The sequence below is a fragment of the Felis catus genome, chromosome B4 (assembly GCF_018350175.1).
Source record: "Felis catus isolate Fca126 chromosome B4, F.catus_Fca126_mat1.0, whole genome shotgun sequence".
NCBI classification, from domain to species: Eukaryota; Metazoa; Chordata; class Mammalia; order Carnivora; family Felidae; genus Felis; species Felis catus.
The window spans coordinates 141,403,215-141,423,540 of NC_058374.1; the positions used below are offsets into that span (position 1 = coordinate 141,403,215).

At 48.7% G+C, this 20,326-nt stretch overlaps 1 protein-coding gene across 5 annotated transcripts in view; it reads right to left on the reverse strand.

Annotated features, from left to right (window-relative positions):
- Window positions 1-20,326, reverse strand: part of TTLL8 (tubulin tyrosine ligase like 8) — a 61,543-nt gene that overhangs the window by 12,867 nt on the left and 28,350 nt on the right. For all 5 annotated transcript variants that reach the window (XM_023257651.2, XM_023257649.2, XM_045062551.1 and 2 more), the window contains exons 10-13: window positions 11,863-12,011; window positions 9,628-9,871; window positions 7,174-7,609; window positions 6,091-6,571 (exon numbers count right to left, since the gene is read on the reverse strand). In XM_023257651.2, coding sequence (XP_023113419.2) covers window positions 6,091-6,571; window positions 7,174-7,609; window positions 9,628-9,871; window positions 11,863-12,011 — 1,310 coding nt within the window. The remainder of the gene's footprint in view (window positions 1-6,090; window positions 6,572-7,173; window positions 7,610-9,627; window positions 9,872-11,862; window positions 12,012-20,326) is intronic.

Below are 20,326 nucleotides of genomic sequence, written 5' to 3' on the forward strand. Positions count from 1 at the left end.
ATTTCTACACCCAACGTGGGACTCAAAACCCTGAGATGGAGAGTCACATGGGCTACAGACTGAGCCACCCAGGTGCCTTGAAGATCTTTTTAATAGATAAACCCACCAAGGGACTTGAAATCTGGACTATCTAGAGAACTCCTGCAAGCCAATAGGAATAGAATAACCAAAAACATTGTCCAAATGCAAAAATGGCACTTCACCAGAGTATGTTCAAATGGAACATAAATAGGAAAAGGTGCCGGACTTCATTAGTCATCAGGGAAGGCAAACCGAAGCTACGATGTGAAGCCACCGCTCGTCTACAGAATGGCCCAGATCGAAAGACAACAGCTAGTGTTTGTAGGAGCACGGAGCCACTGGAATGCCCTCACGTCGTTGTGGATGTAAACTGGCACATTCGCTCTGGGAAATTCCTTAGGAGCGCCTGCCAAAGCTGAATCCAAGACTCCGCGTTCCATTGCGACGGAACGGAGTAGATGTGTGTTCCCTAGGCTGAAGAGCAGTCACAGCAGCGCTATTTGTAATCGTCTGAATCAGAAATGACGTAAATGCCAAGAAATAGTAGTGTGAATAAATTTTGGTTGAGAATGAATTTTAACTACACGTGAGAAAAAAAAAAAATCCAGCCGTACGTCAAGTCCAACATCAAACAAAGTTAAAAAACCAATTGATGTCATCGCTACTTTAACGGTACAAAGGAGAAAAAGCTGATGGTAACTTCACAGATGCAAAAAACGGTTTTGAGAAAATTCATCACATACAATACAAATTTGAAAGAAATTAGAATAATTATAAAGAAGTAGACTAATAATTGGTAAGAATTCGAAACTTCTTTAACATGCTAGAGTGTCGATACATTTACATTTATAGCCGTGACTTACAAAAACCTAGGAAAAACGTCATTATCAATGAGGAAATGTTAGAAACCTTCACTTTAAAATCAGGAATTCAAAAACAATACCCAATACTGTATAGGAAGTTCTAGCCAGGACAATATGACAAGACAAAGAAATTATAGACAAGGGTGGAATGGAAGGTATGAAGCTATTTGCACGTGATATAGAATTACTTACGTAGAAAACTCAGAATATATGTACACATTTTTAGAAACCGTGAGAGAGTTTAGAAATGTGGCAGTATAGAAAATTAAAATATGAAAGGCAGTTACATCCTACACTCAGCAAGACTATCAGGGTACGAAGAATAACCCTAATGAAAGATGGACACAATCTCTATGGGGTACGTTGTGAAACTTAAAGAAGACATAAGTAAATGGAGAAATATATCACGCTCATCGGTAGGAAGATAAGACTTCATTAATTTGTCAATTTCCCCCCAATTGATCTAGGGATTCAACGCAAATCCAATCAAAATCTCAATAGGATTTGTGGTGGAACTTGACAAAAACAATTATGATATTTATATAGAAGGGAATGAATCCAAGAAGGACCAGAACCCTTAGGAAGATGGGCAGAGAGGCAAATTGTCCCTCAGATGTGAAGACAGTACAGCCTTGGGCGGGGGTGGTGGTGCAGATTCATCTGTGGAATAGAACAGACACTCCAGAGACAGACCCATGCATGTACAGAGTGAGATGTCAGTTCACAGTGGGAAAGAAAGGCATTTTTCAACAAATAAATGAAACAAAGTTGTTATTCCTATGGAGAAAGATAAAATTTTTCAAATAAATTTTTTTAATTAAAAAATTTTTAAATGTTTATTTTTGAGAGAGAGAGAGAGAGAGAGAGAGAGAGAGAGAGAGTGTGTGGGAGGGGTAGAAAGAGAGGGAGACACAGAATCTGAAGCAGGCTCCAGGCCCGATGCAGGGCTCCAACTCATGAGCTGTGAGATCATGACCTGAGCCGAAATCAGACGCTCAACCGACTGAGCCACCCAGGCGCCCCAAAGATAAAATTTGATTGTTACCACACCATAGTCAAACATCAACTCCAGATAGGTTAGGACTTATATGTCAAAGACAAAATTTGAAACTCTTAATAATAAATGTAGATAAATAATCTTTTAAACCTCACAGTAAGGAAAATTATCTTTTTTCTTTAAAAGATTTTATTTATTTCTTTTGAGAGAGAGAGAGAGAGAATGAGAGTAGGGGAGGAGCAAAGAGAGAGGGAGAGAGAGAATCCCAACCAGCCATCCAGGTGCCCTAAGGAAAAGTTTCTTTCTTTCTTTCTTTCTTTCTTTCTTTCTTTCTTTCTTTCTTTGGTGTTTATTTATTTTTAAGACAGAGAGAGCATGAACAGGGGAGGGTCAGAGAAAGAGGGAGACACAGAATCTGAAACAGGCTCCAGGCTCTGAGCCGTCAGCACAGAGACTGACACAGGGCTCGAACTCACGGACCGCGAGATCATGACCTGAGCCGAAGTCGGACGCTTAACCGACTGAGCCACCCAGGCGCCCCTGAGTTTCTCGAGACAAAAGTAGCACTGACTTTTGAAAATATATATTGATAGCTTTGGCGACATTAAAATTCACAGTTTTCATCAAAAGATACCTTTAAAACACTGAAAATGCAGTTACAAACTGGGAGAAACTGTTCATAACAGATACTACGAGCATAACAACCCTACAGAAAAACAGGCAAAAGAGGTGAACAGATATTTCCCAGAAGAGGAATTTACATAATTAACAAACGCACACTGAGATATTTAACACAACCAGTGAAATGTAAATCAAGATCACAACAAGACTGCTTTCTTAGGTCCATTTGGTTGGTGAAAATGCGCTAGCAATCCCGTTCAGAAGCATCTACTCACAAGAAACACTCACTTGTGCACAAGAGACACATGCAAGAATGTTCCAAGAGTCATCGACCGCAACAGCGAAGTCTGGAAACGATCTAAATACACAACACAGGAACACGGAAGAATAACTGTGAGATAGTCGCACAAAGAAATGAGCTAGAGTAAAGATTCAGCAGCACAGATGAATTTTAGCCATTTGATATTTGGTGAACGTGTAAGCGCGATGCCCTTCTTAAAGAAGTAAAAACAGCTTAAAATGAAAAATCTTTGAAGGATACCGATAGATGCAACAAAAGGAGAATGGTCCCCTCAGGGGTGATTCAGGCAGACAGGGGTGCCAGAGACGGGTGGGTGCAGATACTGTTTGGTTCTAAATATGTTTTTAAGACAATCTGAGTAAGAACGGGCCATGTAAGGACAAACCATGAAACTATGCCATGAACCAGGGATTATGACCAACCAGAGCATATGCCCCTGAGATGCAACGAATGAAGGAAGCTGCACACAGTGCAATAAAGTAAGAAAAAGATACAAAAGGTACAATGATGGCAAGGAAAAAGAAAACTCTTCAGATGACATAACTGTGCGTGTGAGAAATAATAATAGTCTTCAGATTATTCAGGAGAAACAAAATTATTCAGAGAAATAATCTTCAGATATATTAACAGAATTGATAGAAATGTTAGCCAGATGGCTGGATTAAAAAGAAATCAGTTCATAAAAATCAATTCCATTTCTATCAACCAGCCACAATCTGTAGAAAAAACACAAATTTCAATACTACTTACCCTAGAATCAAAAATAAAAACACACATAAGACTAAATCTAACTTTAAAAAAGTGCAAACAGGGGCGCCTGGGTGGCTCAGTCGGTTGAGCGTCCGACTTCGGCTCAGGTCACGATCTCTCGGTCTGTGAGTTCGAGCCCCACATCGGGCTCTGTGCTGACAGCTCGGATCTGGAGCCTGCTTCGGATTCTGTGTCTCCCCCTCCCTCTGCCCCTCTCCCACTCACATCTGTCTCTCAAAAATAAATAAAATGTAAAAATCCTTTAAACGTGTTTGTAAAACTTTTTTTGGTGCGTCTTGACAAGCTGGCTCTGTAACTGGTATGGAAGTAAAGGGGTCAAGAGTCCAGAAGAGCGGAGTCATCTCTGAGGAAGAAAAACAAGATCGTGGGACTTGCCTGACCAGCCCAGCGACGCCCTAGTGGGCTGCAGTAACGAGGACATTGTGGCACTGGCCCAGGGCAGACGGACAGACCGAAGGAGCTCACCAGAAAGTCCAGGGACACCGTCCGTGACAGCTGCAGGTAGGTGGGGAGGGCCTTTCCACAGTGGGGAGCCCCGTAAAACTGCGATCAAACCCATCTCACACCGCATGCCAAATCAACTCCAGGAGCGTTAAAGACCGAAATGCACGAGCAAGCGGCACTTACAGAAGAAGCCGCCACCGGGGCCTGTCTTCATGAGCTCAGGGTAAGGGTACCAGCCACAAAAATCACCAACCGTAGAGGAAAAGGTTGACCAGCTTGGGTTTATCAAAATCAAGGTGGCTCTGCATGTCATAAGGAAGCAAAAAGACAAATCACAAAGTGGGGACAGTATTCGCAACAGTCAACGGAAAAGGAGAATCCAGAATAGACGTCACTCCTACAAGTCGAGAAGAAAGAGACCCTTCCGGAAGAAGAGTCTACGGACAATTGGACGGAAGGCTCAGGTGGGTACTTCTCAGGAGGGGAAACACGTCTGAAAATGGGCCATCTGACTGGTAAGCAGCAAAATGCAAATGAGCGCCATCGCGCTGTCTCCAGAGGCGAACACGAAGACGCATGCTGACACCAAGTGTCGGCAGCAGCAGGAGGCACGGCCCCGGTGTGAATGCAGTCAGAGTGCAGCCCCTTTGGCCGTGCTCATAAGGCCCAGTGTACCGGGTTCAAGACCCCCTCCCCATGAAGTCACGTCCACTTGGAACCTGTGGATCTGACATTATTTAGAAACCGCCTTTGCAGAGGTCATCAGGTTAAGATGGCACCCTGGAGGGAGGGGGTGGGCCCCAATCCAACAGCAGTGTCCTTACAAGAGCGAACTTTGGACACAGAGACACAGAGAAGGAACACCACGTCAGGACGGGGCGCAGCCTGGAGTGGCCCAAGGACAAGCCAAGGAGCACCAAGCATTACGAGCAGCCAGCAGGAGCTGGACGAGACCAGGAGGGATTCTTCCCTACAGCCTTGAGAGCACGGCCCTGCGAACACCTTGACTCCAGACTTCAGGCTCCAGGACGTTCACAGAACACCTTTCTGTCATTAAGCCAGCCGTCGGCAGTGCTGTGTTACCGCAGCTAAGTTGAGGCTGTGTGCACCCCTCAACGCTACGCTTCTAGAAGGATGCCTGCGGAAAGGTGCACGCTGTGTTTTTTCGTAACAGCAAACAACCCGGAAAGAGGCGAGATGCTGAGCGGGAGGGCCGAGCGGCCTCAGTGGCAGACTGGACATGAGGTGAGGAGAGTGGGCGGGACGGGGGGTGTCCTCCCGGCCGAGGCCGGCCAGCGCTGAGGACAACCCGTGCCTTCGCCCCACAGACACTTACCGGGCACCGCCCGTGGGCCCCCGCCCAGCCCCAGCTGCCGGGGTGAGCGGTGAAGACAGCAGAAGATCGCTGCCATTAGGGACCTGCACTCCAGGGGAGAGAGCCAGCCAGCAGACGGACGGACGGCAAGGACGCTTTGGTGCCAGGGAGGGAGGGGTGGGGTGAAAGGGGGGGAGAAAGGGAGGGAGGTGTGGGGAGAGAGACAGACAGAGACCCAGGCAGGTGGAGGGAACAGCAGGTGTGTTTCAGGAGGAGCTGAACCAGGCAGGGGTGTGGCAGCCGCCGGGCTCCTGCCTTTTCCTCACGCATACCTTCCGGCCCCTCTGGGGAAGGGCACTGAGGTACAGACCCGGCAGGGCCACCCCCAGAGACTCGGGGCTGCCCCACACCTGTCTTGTGCCCTGAGCCGGGGCCCAGGGCAGGCTGGCAGGCCACGCAGGGTCAGCTCCGTCGGGAACCTCGGAAAACTGAATGCAGGAGCCCAATGGCCTGCTGGCGCCCGTCCCGACCCGATGCGCACCACACCGCACACAGAGTGACACAGAGGCCACCGCCCGCTCCTGTGAGGGGTCCCGGGAACTGCTGCTGCGGGGACCCCGCGACCCCAACAGCCCGGCCAGTCCCAGGCCCGGGCCGGTGCCCCCACGGCACACGCTCCCCGCCCCCGCCTCGCCCTGGAGGCCACGGAGCAGGCCACCCCGAGCAGCCCGCGGTGTCAGCGCCCCCGCAGCGCTACCTGGTGGCGTGAGCGGCTGAAACAGGGCGCCCTCCGGTGTCTTCACGCTCGGGAGCACGGCCGGCCGTGCCCGCGCGCTTACCGTGTCGGCCCCCGAGCGTCTGTCGGACTCGGCTTTGGGAAGGCGGATTTTCGGGGCCTGACCGTCTGCGAGCTGAAAGTCACGAGTGGGGACCGCTGACTTCCTGGCGGACTGCGCCTCGCAGCGTCTCTCGGCCGGCCTCTTGAGGGGCGCGGGCAGGGTGCAAGCGGGCGCCTGTGCGTCGTCCGGCCTCAAGTCCCCGCGCACAGCCGTCGGGGGGCGGCCCGGAGCCAGGCCTGGCACGGCCGAGGGGGACCGCACCTTCAGCGGCCGAGGGTCCAGGAGCGCGGATGGACAGTCAGCGCCGGAAATGGGCGGCATCCGCTTCCTGGCTCTGCGCACACCAACGCCTTCCACGCACAGGTCGGACCCGTGGAAGGGCGGAGGCTCCACCGCAGGCTGGGAGGAGGAGGGCCGCGTTGGGGGTGCGGCTGGCCCTGCCCAGAGACCCGTGCTCCCCTCTCCCGCACCTGCTGGCCGGCCCGCTGGCTGGAGAAGCACGGGCCGCGCTTCCCTGTGGCTGGGCTGCCCACCAGCCCCCCTGCCCCCGCCCGCCCCCTGCTCCAAGGAGGCTCGGACACGGGGTCCTCCCCAGGCAGCCAGAGGGCCCCGCAAAGTGAACACCCCGCCCCGCGGCCTGGCCGGCAGGAAGACTCCCAGCAGGGAGTGGGCGTCGGAAAGACCCCTGAAGGACGACTCGGTTTTCATCAGGGGGGAGGAGGGGGGACACTGCAGGCTGGAAAGGAACAGCCTAGTATTCGGAGTCTGGACACCATGGACCTCCCACGAGTCCAGGCAGGGGCCTCCCTGTGGTGGCCACAGAGCGGGGGGATGGCTGCGGAGGAGCGGAGCAAAGGTGGCTGGAGCCGGGGGCGTCTCCCCTGGGGGTGGGGGGCGTCCGGAGTCACTGCCCAGTTTGCCTGAAGTGGCTGCAGCCAGGAAGGGACAGGCAGGAGCAGGTGCGACCGCCCCCCCCCCCCCCCCGTCCCGCCCCCACTCACCTGTCTCCACAGCAACTCAAAGTTGCCGACGTCGCAGTTGCGGTCAACCTTGCGACCCACCACCACCTTGATGGTGTCCTCCTGCACCTGGGCACACAGCTGTGCCGTGACGGGCGTGGACGCGTGCATGCTGGGGCTGGAGTTGATCTCGATCAGCCAGGGCTGGAAGTCACGGCCCAGGATGAAGTCGGCCCCGTACAGCTCGAAGCTGTTCTTGCGTGGCTCCACGCGGTCCTGCACCCCCCTCATGGTGTTGGCGACGGCCCGCTTCATGGCCGGGTAGATGACGCTGGCCCACACGGCCCCGCGGCCCCTCTTCTGCAGGTACTCCCGGAACCTGGTGCTGGTCCACATGTTGTGGTAGGGCAGCAGGGGGCTGCGTTCCTCGTCGTTCTTCACGTGCTTCTGGATGGAGTTGTTGCACAGGTGGATGGCGCTGCGAGCCAAGGCCACGGTCAGGCCGTGGCCCCGGGGACTCTGGACCTGCGACCCGGACCCTGCCACCCAGGCCCCCAAAACCCTTATGCCCCACGGACCCTGACGCCCGCGCAGACACCTCCCCCCACGGACCCCCGCGCCACCGCCAACCCCCCTCCGGGACTCAGCTCTCGTGGCCCAGACCCCTGGCTCAGGGCGGCTGCAGGAGGGACTCAGAGAGCTCCCAGAGCCTCAGTTTCCCCATCTGCACCTGGCAATGGACATGGGGCCCTTGAAAAGCTGGTCGGGTGAGACAAAGTGAGAAAGCGTCTCTGTAAAAGTTTCATTGATCAATTGATACTCTTGCCTTGTTGCAAACAGGTTTTGAAACAGATACCCTGGCCTAGATGAACCATCTGGATCTGGATGGTGAAGCCTGTCCTGTGACCCCGGATAGGTCGTACTTCCATGGGACAGACAGAAGAAACAAGATATAGGCACACGGAAGGGTCTAGCAACCCGAAAACAGTGGAGTTTGGGTGGTGGACCGACCCACAGTGCCAACGTTGATTTTTGCCGCCACGTCCCAGGCCGGGCGATGCCCTGTCAGAACGACTTCGGGGAATCTCCTTCTGCCTGGGGCGAGGGCTATGGTCCCAGATGGAGAAATGGGGCTCAGAGAGGGCAAGAGTTCTGCCAGGCACTCCCTCAGGGCTTGGTGGGGCCAGGTGGCCTCGGGCGGGAGGGCTGGAAGGGCCTCCGTGGGCCTCTCGCTGCCCAGGAGGCTCTTGTGCACAGTGAGCTCAACTCGCCTGTGCAGGAGCCCCTGGCCCGGCAGAGACGAATTCGCTCCGTGAGCGGCCAGCCGGAACCTCCACTCCCCACAGCCCCTAGCCTGGGGGCCCCGTTTAGTAGCTGAACAGCGGTCAGTCCTCCCAATTCTCAACGGCTCCCCTGTAAAGCCCCCGGTCAGGACGCCTAGGCACCCAGCCCCACACGCCCGACGGGGTCACAAAGCAGAACAGGGAACCCTTGGTTTGGACAGAGTCCATGGAAATTCTCCGCCTTGAGGATAGCGTGTTCCTGAGGCTTTGCCAAGAGGCCCTCACCATCTCTGACACACACACATCCTGCCCACTTGGAGATCCCGGCGAGTGTGGGGTCACCGACCCCTGGCACCCCATTCCTGGATGTCGGAGCCTCTGCCCAGCACCTCCATGAGACACCCTCCCCAGCACCCTGCCCCCTGGGGGCCTTGACATCTGGGGTGCTGCTCACACTGTTCTGGCCTTTTCTGGCTCAGGTGCTCCCACTCGCCTGGCACGGCCGGGGGCCTCAGAGGACCCCTCAGGCATTGTCACATCCCACAGGCTGCCCCGTCAGGGGCTGCACCCCTACCTCCCCCGCAGCTCCAGCAAGCCCCCCTACCCATCTGCAGGACCCCCCACCCCCCACCCCAGGGCTTCTGGGACTCACAAAGAAGAGGCACGGCAGGGACTACTGAAGGGGCTTGAGGGGCTGGCACAAGCACATGTGCCCTGGGAACCTCCAAAAGTGCCCTGGCCTGCGTGTCGGGCGGATCCAGAGAGAGACGGCCAGCGAGGCGGGCGGGTATGCACACCCAGATGGCCAGCTGGGGGTGTGCGTGGGAACACGGCCGGCCACCCAGCCCTCCTAGCAGAGGGTGCAGCCGCCGCCACGAGGGTGGCTCTGGACCCGCTGTGGAGACCCCATGCCCAGGCCGGCTGGCACCTCGTGGGCACATGGCAATGGTGCTTTTAGGATTTTCTGGAGAAGACACCCACATCACGGGGGTGCAGAGCACTGGCTCTGAAGGACAGTCGGCCTGGGCCTGCCCCTTGGGGATGGAGATCACTTAACCTACCCGAGCCTCGGTTTCCTCAGTGGTGCCTCAGGCGGTGACGGGTGCCGGCAAACGTGGCCTGGCGCCCCGCCCATCTCCCGCGGCTGTTGGCGGGAGCGCACCGCGCACCCCTTGCGCCCAACGCGCCCCCTTGGGCTGACGCTCCGACTGACCTGTCCAGGTTGTCCAGGGAGAAGCGCTGTGTTGAAAACCGCAGGTAGCTTTCCTTGTAGAACCAGATGGTCAGGGGGTTCCAGTCGGTGACCAGGAACCACTGCCTGATGTCAAACTTGGTGTCGTAGATGAGCAGCGGCGTCTCGATGTACTTCTGCACCACCCACTTGTTGTCCTTGGCGGACGGGTGGTCTGCGGTCACCAGCTGCAAGATGTCTTCCACTCGGTTCATGCACACTATGTCTGCAAGAGGTCCGCGCTCAGCCCGGGGGCACGGCACACGTGGTCGCGGTTCAGCCCCGGGACCCAAGACGGCTTTGATCCAGGACCAGGAGACAGCACAGCTGGGCAGCCAGGCAGGCTCTGTCCTCACGCGGAGGCCACAACCAGAGCATCCCCCGCACTCTCCCAGCAGGGGGCCAGCCCAACAGAGGACACAAGACTCAACGGAGGACACAAGAGTGGGGAGGGGCAGAGATGGGGACAGAGGCACTTTTATTTTTTTTTATCACAGTGACAAAGATAATCTGTCACCATTTGTTGTCTTTTTATTTGAAAAAGAGAGAAAGCAAGTGAGTGGGGGAAATGGAGAAAGAGACCGAGACAGAGAGAGAGAGACAGAGAGAGAGAGAGAATCCCAAGCAGGCTCCACGCTCTACAGTGGGAGGAAGGTCGGGCCTGATGGACTGGAGGGAGCAGACAGGTGCTAGTGGCAAGAGGATCAGGCTCAGGATAGAGCCCGAGAAGGAGCCCCTGGGCCAGCCTGGAGGGGAGGACCCCCTGGGCCAGCCTGGAGGGGAGGGGCCAGCCCGGAGGGGAGGGGCCAGCCTGGAAGGGAGGAGCCTCTGGGCCAGCCTGGAGGGGAGGGGCCAGCCCGGAGGGGAGGGGCCAACCCGGAGGGGAGGAGCCTTTGGGCCAGCCTGGAGGGGAGGAGTCCCTGGGCCAGCCTGGAGGGGAGGGCCCAGTCTGGAGGGGAGGGCCCAGCCTGGAGGGGAGGAGGCCCTCCGGGAGAGTGGGCACAGGCCCAGAGGTGCAGGACCAAATGCAGTAGCATCGCAACTTAATGAAGCTTTTTAAGTCTCATAAAAATTAACCACTTATGAATTTGAAACAACAAAACGCTTCGAATAACTCAAGGGGAAAATGAAATATCCAAACAAAAAAGGGAAGTCTACTTAGACACTCAGGAGAGTGAGAACACCCTACAACACTAACAACATGGGGGTTGCAGCGAGCACCATCTTTGGAGGAAATTTCATAGACTTAAGGCTTTTATTGTACAAGAAAGACTGGAAATAAATAGGCGTAGCATTAAAGTCAGAGCCAAGGGGGTAAAAAAATCCCTCACAGGAAATTGGAAAACTGCAACCTAAGGTTGGTTCTCTGCAAGCACAATTAAGGTTTAAAAACCTTGAAAATCTGTTTTTAAAAAAGAACACACAGTATTCACCATTAGGAATAAAGAGAACACAGTCATAGCTACAACACAAAATGAGGTTCAAAACCTGAGCCCATCGGACAAAAACCACAGACAAAAGTTACAGGCGTTAAGGACGTGTCTCCAACAGAGACGGGTGCTCACAGGTGAGTTTTAAAAAATAACCAAGTGACAGGAGTTCCACTGTTGTTTGACATGGAAGTCCTCAATCTGTCCTAGCAGCTGGCACACTGGGAGAGGTGACATAAAAAAAGAAACTCCAGCCCAGTTTAACTTGGGAACATCCTAGTTAATGCGCAAAACTTGGAACCCAGTCGTGAAGACCAGTGTCATGGAGCTGTCTGCCCTGCTTCGAGCCTGCAGCGGCACACCTGCGCACCTGCACCTGAGCACCTGTGCACCTGCACACCTGCACCTGAACGCTTGCCCTGCACACCTGCACCATGCACCTGAGCACCCGCACCTGTGTGCTTGTACCTGAGCACCTGTGCACTTGCACACCTGCACTATGCACCTGTGCACTTGTGCACCTGCACCTGAACACTTGCCCTGTGCACCTGCACCTGCGCCCTGAGCACCTGCACCCGTGAACCTGCATCTGAGCACCTGCACACCTGCACCATGCATCTGTGCACCTGCGCACTTGTACCTGAGCACCTGTGCACCTGCACACCTGCACCATGCACCTGCACCCCTGAGCACCTTCACCCGCACACCTGCACCCGCACACCTGCACCTGGCGCACTGTGTTCTGGGGGCGGCAGATGGCCGCTCGCGGCCCCCAGCCTCCACTCACCTCGGCCGCGGGACTTGGCTGCGGGCTTGATGATCCAGATGTTCCGAAGCCCGTCGATCTCCGTCTGAGGGTTCACAGACGTGATTTTGTTCAGCAGGGCCTGGCACTGCGAAAAGTGATTTCTCGAATTGGAGATGAAAGCATCACCGCTACAAGGCAAGATCCAGAGAGTCCGTGAGATTCGTGAGACCTCTGTCGCGTAAGCATGTAGTCAGCATATTCCTCCACTTTGTGACATGTCTGTCCATTCTCTTTGTAGTGTTTCTTGATAAACAGCATTTTTCATGTCAACAAAATGCAATTTATCAACTTTCTCTATTATGATTAGTGCTCTTGGTGAACTATTTAAGAAACCTTTGTTTCCTTGTGGTCATGAAAATATACTCCAATTTTTTTTTTTAACTTTCGCATATCACATGATACATCTCAAATTAATCTTTGTGTATTTATGAGACAGGACTCAAGATACACTTTTTCTGTGTGTAAGGATGCTCATTGCTCCAGCGCCATTTAGTGGAAGGACTGACTCTTCCTTGCGGATCTGCAGGTGGCACCTTGATCTTAAGTGACCATGTGCACGAGGATCTGCTTCCAGACTCTGTTCAGTTACACTGGTCTGTTAGTGCAGGCAGCCCATTGCCACCCTGTCGCGATTACTGTAGATTTATAGTAAGTCTTGAAATATGGGTAGAAGTCCTCTAATTTTGTTTTTCTAGATCAAGGTTTTCTGGCTTTTCTTAAATCATTTATATTTCCAAATAAATTTCGGAATCAGTTTGTCAATTCCTTCTACCTCAGCCCTCAAGGAAAATCCCTGCATAGATTTTGACTGGGATTACACTGAATCTACAGATTGGAAAATCTATAGTTTGGGAAGAAAACAATCTCTATACCACTGAGTTTTCTAATTCGCAAACACGGTTTTATACACACACACACACACACACACACACACACACTTTTTAGGACATTAATTTCTCTGTTTAATTTTATAATGTGTTTAGGGTCTTCAATATATTTTATTATATTTTTTCTGGATAGTTGCTGTTATTGTAGGTTGTATTTTAAAATCCCATTTCATGGTTGTTGTTTATGCATAGAAACGCAATGGAATTCTGTATATTGACTTGGCAAAACTCACATAATTATGAACTTTCTGCGTGAGTTTAAAATTTTTCTATGCACATAATCAGGTCGTCAGTATTTGCTTCTTTCTGATCTTAAGCCTCTTATTTCTTTTTTCTGTACTAAACAGAAACATTATTTAAACTAAACAGACCAGCCAATACTGAGGAGCCGTGATAGCGGACATCTCATTCTGATTTCCAGGGACACTTTCAATTAAGTGTGCTAACAATTTCATTAAGAAAGATATTAACTTCAGGATTTTTGTAGATAAACTTGTCAAATTAAGGAAGTTTCTTTCTTTTTCCAGTTTGTTAAAAAAACAAGATATTTCACAGGTATTGAATTTCATCAATGTTTTGCATCTATTGGAATTATTATATGGTTTTCTTCTTCTGTAATGTAATAAAATCTACCAATTGACTTTTTTCAAAACTTTTTCATTATGGAAAAATACATATAAAATTTACCATCTTAACCATTTTAAGGGTACAGTTCAATAGTATTATGAATATGTACGTTGTTGTGCAATCATCACCCCCATGCATCTCCAGGAGTCTTCTGTCTTCCCAAACTGAAACTGGGTCCCCATTAAATACTCACTCCCGGTCTCCCTCCCTGAGACCCCAGGAACCACCATCTACCTTCTGTCTCTATGATTCTGGCTTCTCTAAGTACCTCAGACTAGTAAAATCACACAATATTTGTATTTTTTGACTGGCTTATTTCACTTCTAATGTCCTCAAGATTCATTCATATTGTAGCAGAGACCAGAACTTCGTTAAACCAATTTTGAGTTCCTGGAACTTAAGTTGGATATAAAGAAATAAAACTGCTTTTATTCACAGATGACATATCCTTCCCATATGTAGGAAATCCTAAGGAATACACACACACACACACACACACACACACACACAGTACCAACTACTAGAAATAATAAATGGGTTCAGCAAAGTCATAGTTACGAGACCAATATAAAAAAATCGATTGTATTTTTATATTCTGCCAATAAAAAAATTCTAGAACAAAATTAAGAGAACAGTTCCATTCATAAGAGTATCAAAAAGAATAAAATACATAGGCATGCATTTAACAAAAGAAATGCACAATTTGAAAACCACAAAACATTGTTGACATCCATGTTAAAAAACCTAAACAAGAGGAGAAACAAATTTGTGGAAATTAAAAGATTCCTTTTTTTTCATGTTTATTTTTGTGAGAGTGAGAGAGAGTGCACAAGCATGCATGAGCAGGGAAGGGGCAGAGAGAGAGGTGCACAGAGGAGCTCTGACAGCAGACAGCCCGACATGGGGCTTGATCTCACAAATCACAAGACCATGACTTGAGCCAAAGTCGGACACTTAAGCAACTGAGCACCCAGGAGCTCCTTAACACATTCTTAAATAACCAATGGGTAGAAATCACAAGGAAATTAGAAAATACTTAGAGGGGCACGTGGGTGGCTTAGTTGGTTAAGCATCTGACTCTTTAATTTCAGCTCAGGTCATGATCTCAAGATTCACGGGATGAAGCCCTGCATCGGGCTCTACACTGATAGTGTGGAGCCTGCTTGGGACTCTCTCTCTCCCTCTCTCTCTCTCTGCCCCTCCACAGCTAGTGTTCTCTCTCTCCCTCTCTCTCAAAATTAATAAACATTTTTTTAAAAGAGAGAAACTAGACAAAGAAACTAGACCCAAAGCTAGCATAATGAAGTAATCGATAAAGATTAGAGCAGAATTAACGAAAAAAGAGAAAATTAGACTAAAAGTTGACTCTTTGAAAAGATCAACAAAATGGACAAACTTTTAGCTCGATGGACTTAGAAAAGAAAGAACACACAAATTGCTAAAATAAAAAAATGATATTGGGGACATTACTACTGATTTTACCGGAATAAAAAAGATTATAAGGGAGTACTATGAAGAGTTGTACACCAATGAATGGAATAACCTAGATGAAATGGGCAAATCCCCAAGAAATACAAAACCTACCAAGATTCAATCATGAAGAAGCAGAAAACATGAATAGATTTATAACTACTAAGGGGACTGAATCAGTAATCAAAAATCTCCCAACAAAGAAAAGCCCAGAACCTGATGGCTTTGCTGGTGAATTCTATCAAACATTTAGAGAAGCCCCATACCATCCCTTCTCAAATTTTCCCTAAAAACTGAAGAGGGAACACTTTCTAAATCATTCCATGAGGGAGGCCACCAGCACTGCCTTGATACCAAAGCCAGACAAAGACACTATAAGAAAAGTACACACCAATACCCCTTATGAGCACTGATGCAAAAACACTTTAACAAAATGCTAGCAAACCAAACTCGGCAGCATATTAAAAGATTATACACCACGACCAAGTGGGATTTATTCCTGGAACGCAAGGATGGTTCGACATGTGAAAACTGATTGAGTTAATATATCAAATTAACAGGAGAAGGGGAGGGGCACCTGAGTGGCTTAATTGGTTGGGCGCCTGACTCTTGAGTTCGGCTCAGGTCATGATCCCAGGGTTGTGGGACTGAGCCCCACACTGGGCTCTGTGCTGAGTGTAGAGCCTGCTTAAGATTCTCTTGCTCTCTCTCCTCCTCTACCCCACCCTGCTTGTACACTCTCTCTCTAAAAATAAAATAAAATAAAATAAAATAAAATAAAATAAAATAAAATAAAATAAAGTAAAATAAAATAAAATAAAATAATTAAAAAACAGGTGAAGGGAGAAAACCTACATGGTCATGTTGATGCAGAAAAAGTATTTGACAAAATTTAACAACCTTTCCTAATAAAAACACTCAACAAACTAGGAACAGAAGGAAACTACCTCAATGTAATAAAGGCTGTGTATGAAAACGTCAGCAATCATTATCCTCAGTGGTGACGGACTGGAAGCTTTCCTTTAAGACTGAGAATAGGACAAGAATGCCTACTTTCAACATTCAACACACTGATGGAAGTGTTAGCAAGAGCTGTCAGGCAAGGAAAAGAAATAAATGGCATTCCAACGGGACAAGGAGAAGTAAAATGACCTGTTTGTAGATGATATGATTGTATATGTAGAAAATCCTAAAAAGTCCACCACAAAAAAAACCTGTTACAGCTAATAAATGAAACGCAAAGTAATAAGATACGTCAACAGCAACAACACAATCAGTTGTGTATCTATACACTAGCAAGGAACAATCTGGAAAGGAAACAAGGAAACGATGTAAACAATTCCACTTATAACCACATCAAGAAGAATAACACACAGTGTGTAGGAACCAACCAAGGAAGTGAAAGGCACAACGAAAACAAAAAATTGCTGGAAGACTTGAAAGAAGACAGAAATAAATGGAAACACATCCATGTTTATGGACTAAAAGATTTAATTTTAGGGGCGCCTGGGTGGCGCAGTCGGTTAAGTGTCCGACCAGCCAGGTCACGATCTCGCGGTCCGTGAGTTCGAGCCCCGCGTCAGGCTCTGGGATGATGGCTCGGAGCCTGGAGCCTGTTTCCGATTCTGTGTCTCCCTCTCTCTCTGCCCCTCCCCCGTTCATGCTCTGTCTCTCTCTGTCCCAAAAATAAATAAATGTTGAAAAAAAATTTAAAAGATTTAATTTTGTTTAAGGTGTTAACAGTTTCCAAAATGATCTACAAATTCCATACAATATCAAAATACCAATGGTATTTTTCACAGAAATTAAAAAAAAAAACCCATCCTAAAATTCAAACAGAATCTCAAGGGACCCAAACAGCCAAAAATAATCTTGAAACAGAAGAGCAAAGGTGGGTGCCACACACTTTTTGATATCGAAACTTACTACAAAGCTACAGGAATCAAGATAGTGCGTTACTGGCATAAAGACAGACATAAGACCAATGAAATAGAACAGAGAGCCCAGTGACAGGGGAGCCAAGACTATTCAATGGGGAAGGGACAGACTCTTTAACGATGGTGCTGGGAAAACTGGATATCCATGTGCAAAAGAATGAATTTGGGCCCTTACCTAAAACCATATGAAAAAAATTAATTCAAAATGGATCAAAGACCTAAATGTAAGATCAAAAAAACTATGAACGTCTTAGAAAAAATTCAGGGCAATATCTTCAAAACACTGAATTTCACAGTGATTTCTCTGACATCATTTGACAGCAATTTCTATGACAGCAAAGCACAGGCGATGAGGAGAGAAAAAAACAGAAAAATTGGACCTCATGAAAACTTTTAAATGTGTGCATTAAAGATATGATCAACAGAATAAAAAGGCAACCCATGAAATGAAAGTGTTTGCAAGTCATGTATCTGATAGGGGCTATTAGATGCATCTCTGTATATCCATAACAGAGAACTCAACAACTAAAGAAAATGATTCACAAATGGGCAAAGGGCTTGAACAGACACTTCTCCAAAGAAGACCTACAAATGGCCAATAAGAGGGGCACCTGGGTGGCTCAGTCCGTTGAGCGTCCGACTTAGGCTCAGGTCATGATCTCGTGGTTTGTGAGTTCGAGCCCCGCGTCGGGCTCTGTGCTGACAGCTCGGAGTCTGGAGCCTGCTTCGGATTCTGCATCTCCCTCTCTCTCTGCCCCTCCCCTGCTCATGCTCTGTCTCTCTCTGTCTCTCCAAAACAAATAAACGTTTAAAAAACAACAATCATGGGGCTTTCCATTCCTTTCTGCGATTATGTGATTCTCTCTGAGATGATTTCTTTCAGGGTGACAAAATTCCTTTAATATTTGTTACAGTCATGTTCTGCTGCTAAAGAACCCTCCGGTTTTAGTTTGTCTTCATTTTCAAAGGTCCTTCCGCTGGTGTAGAGTTGTAGTGGCAGCTCCCCACTCCCCCACCCCCACCCCTCCCCCCAGCACTCTGGAGATGATATTCCATCGCCTTTGAGTGTTCATAGTTTCTGTTGAAAATTAGCTGTCTCCCTCAGTCTTACCACCGCTGCTCTGAAACACTGATTTTATTCCCTCAAGCTGCCTTTTAAGATGTCCTTTGTTTCTTTTTTCCTTTTTTAGAAGTCTGACTTTACGGTGCCTCAATGTGGTTTTCTTTGTATGTCCTCTCCCTAGAGTTTTCAGAGTTTTTCAATCTGTGTGTTGGAGTCTTTTATCAATTTGGAAAAGTTCTCAGCCATTATCTTCAACTGTTCCTTCTGCTTCATTCTGCTCCTCCCCTTCTTGGACTCCGGTTATATGCATAGCGGCCCGTGTGACTGTGGCTCATCTGTTTCTTTGCTCTGCGCTGTTTTCATCGTTCTTTTTTCCGCTCTGAGGTTAAGTTTGGATAGTTTCTATGGGCCCATCCTGAGGTTTACCAGCCTTGTCTTCTACTATCTCCGGGCTGATTTTACGTCTACCCAGCTCTAACTCCAGCATGAGGACCATCCTTCTTACATCACTTGTCTTTGCCCTTACTCTCCGTCAGATTTTCCTGCCTCTTCTCAGTCTCGTAATGTTTGTATGCTGGCCCTTGCCCCTAAAGGGTGTACAAGGCGGAAGTTTACACTCTTTCCCCAGGGTGGGCTCACACTCTCGTCCGTCGTAGATATGGTGTGGCGCTCACGTCCTCAACTGGGCAGCCGGGAGCAAAGCCAGCTTGTAGCTGGACAGGTTCAGTGCGCTCTGGCGTCAGGTGTCTCCAGAGTAGGACTGAAAGATGCTGCTGCAGGTCCTGTCCTTCAGGAGAAACTTCTTCCCCAATCCCTCGGAACTAGAAGGCTTCACTGTCTTTTCAGCGCAGGCAGACCATCTTCTGTGCCCTGGGAAAAACTGGCCGTGTGTTTTGACCTCTAGATTTAGGTCTTTCACGGCAGTTGACATGGCCAAGTGGCTTTTCATTCCTTAAGAAATTCAGGCCAAGCCTGGACCTGAACCTTCACCCTGATTTGTCAGATATTCCTAGGGAATAACCTGGCCAACAAACTCGGCTCACCCGGGAGCGGCTTTTCTGTGCCACTTGTAGCTCACCTGTCCCTCCTTTCCACAACCCTCCGACATTTTGAAAAACATGAATTTTGCAATTTATCTGGGTTTTTTTTCCTACTTGTCATGACAGGTAGCCACCGCTTACTACTTATGACCTAAATAGGGAAGCATCCTAATTAAATGTTGTTCATCACTTTATCTCCTATGTTTGATTTCTAATTATGCACATTTGCTTCTGTCTTTCAGGATTCACCTTAGAGATTACAATATACATTCTTGATTTATTATTGCTTATTTTCAGTCAGACCTTTACCAGTTCCCAAACAGCATCCCAGCAGGGGGACTCCATTCACTCCCTTCTCATTTGCTATGCTCTTGTCATTTATTTCACCTCTACTTATATTTTTTCCGTTTTTCATTGTCATAAAAGAAACATAACAAAATTTGCCATCTGAGCCATTTAAAAATATTCACTTAAGTGTATTAAATACCTCGATAATGTGGTGTGACCATCGCCACCTCTGTCTCTACGGCTCTATTCATCCTGGAAAACTGAAACCGTGTCCCCATTAAACACCAACTCCCCATGTTCCCTCCAGCCCCTGGCCCCTACCATCTAATTGCTGTCCCCGTGAATCTGACTACTCCAGGCGCCTCATACAAGTAGAACCACACTGCATTTGTCCTCGAGGTTCATCTGTGTTGTAGCAGCTGTCAGAGTTTCCTTCCTTTTAAAGGGTAAATAATAATTGAGTTGTGTGTACGTAGTACATTCTGCTTATCTGTTCGTCTGTCAATGGACACTCGGTTGCTTCCACATTTTAGCCATTGTGAATATGCTGCTATAAGCCGGGGCGTGCTAATATCTCTTCGAGAGTCTGCGTTCACTTACTCCGGGCACATACCCAGAGGTGAGATTTCTAGGTGATACGGTAATGATATTTTTAACTTTTTGAGGAACCGCCATGCGTTTTCCACAGCAGCAGCACCATTTTACAACCGCACCAATAGTGCACAGGTCTTCCAATTTCTCTACATCATTGCCAACATTTGTTATTTTCTGTGCTTTTTAAAGCATGATGTCCATTCTAATGGGTGTGAGGTAGTATCTCATTGTAGGCTAGATTTTCATTTCCTTAATGATCAGTGGTATTGAGCATCTTATTGGCCATTTGTGTTTTTAATTTTTATTAAAAATTTGTTTTGATACTTTATTTATTTTTGATAGACAGAGAGAGACAGAGCACAAATGGGGGAGGGGCAGAGAGAGAGGGAGCATTCTCTCTCATCAGCACAGAGCCCGATGCAAGCCCCATGATTGTTTAAAGCAACAGTAACAGTCATGTCTTGTCGGGTTTGCATCTACACAGAAGTAAAATGTATGACAAAGCAGCATAGAGGGAAGAAGGCAGTAAATGGAGCT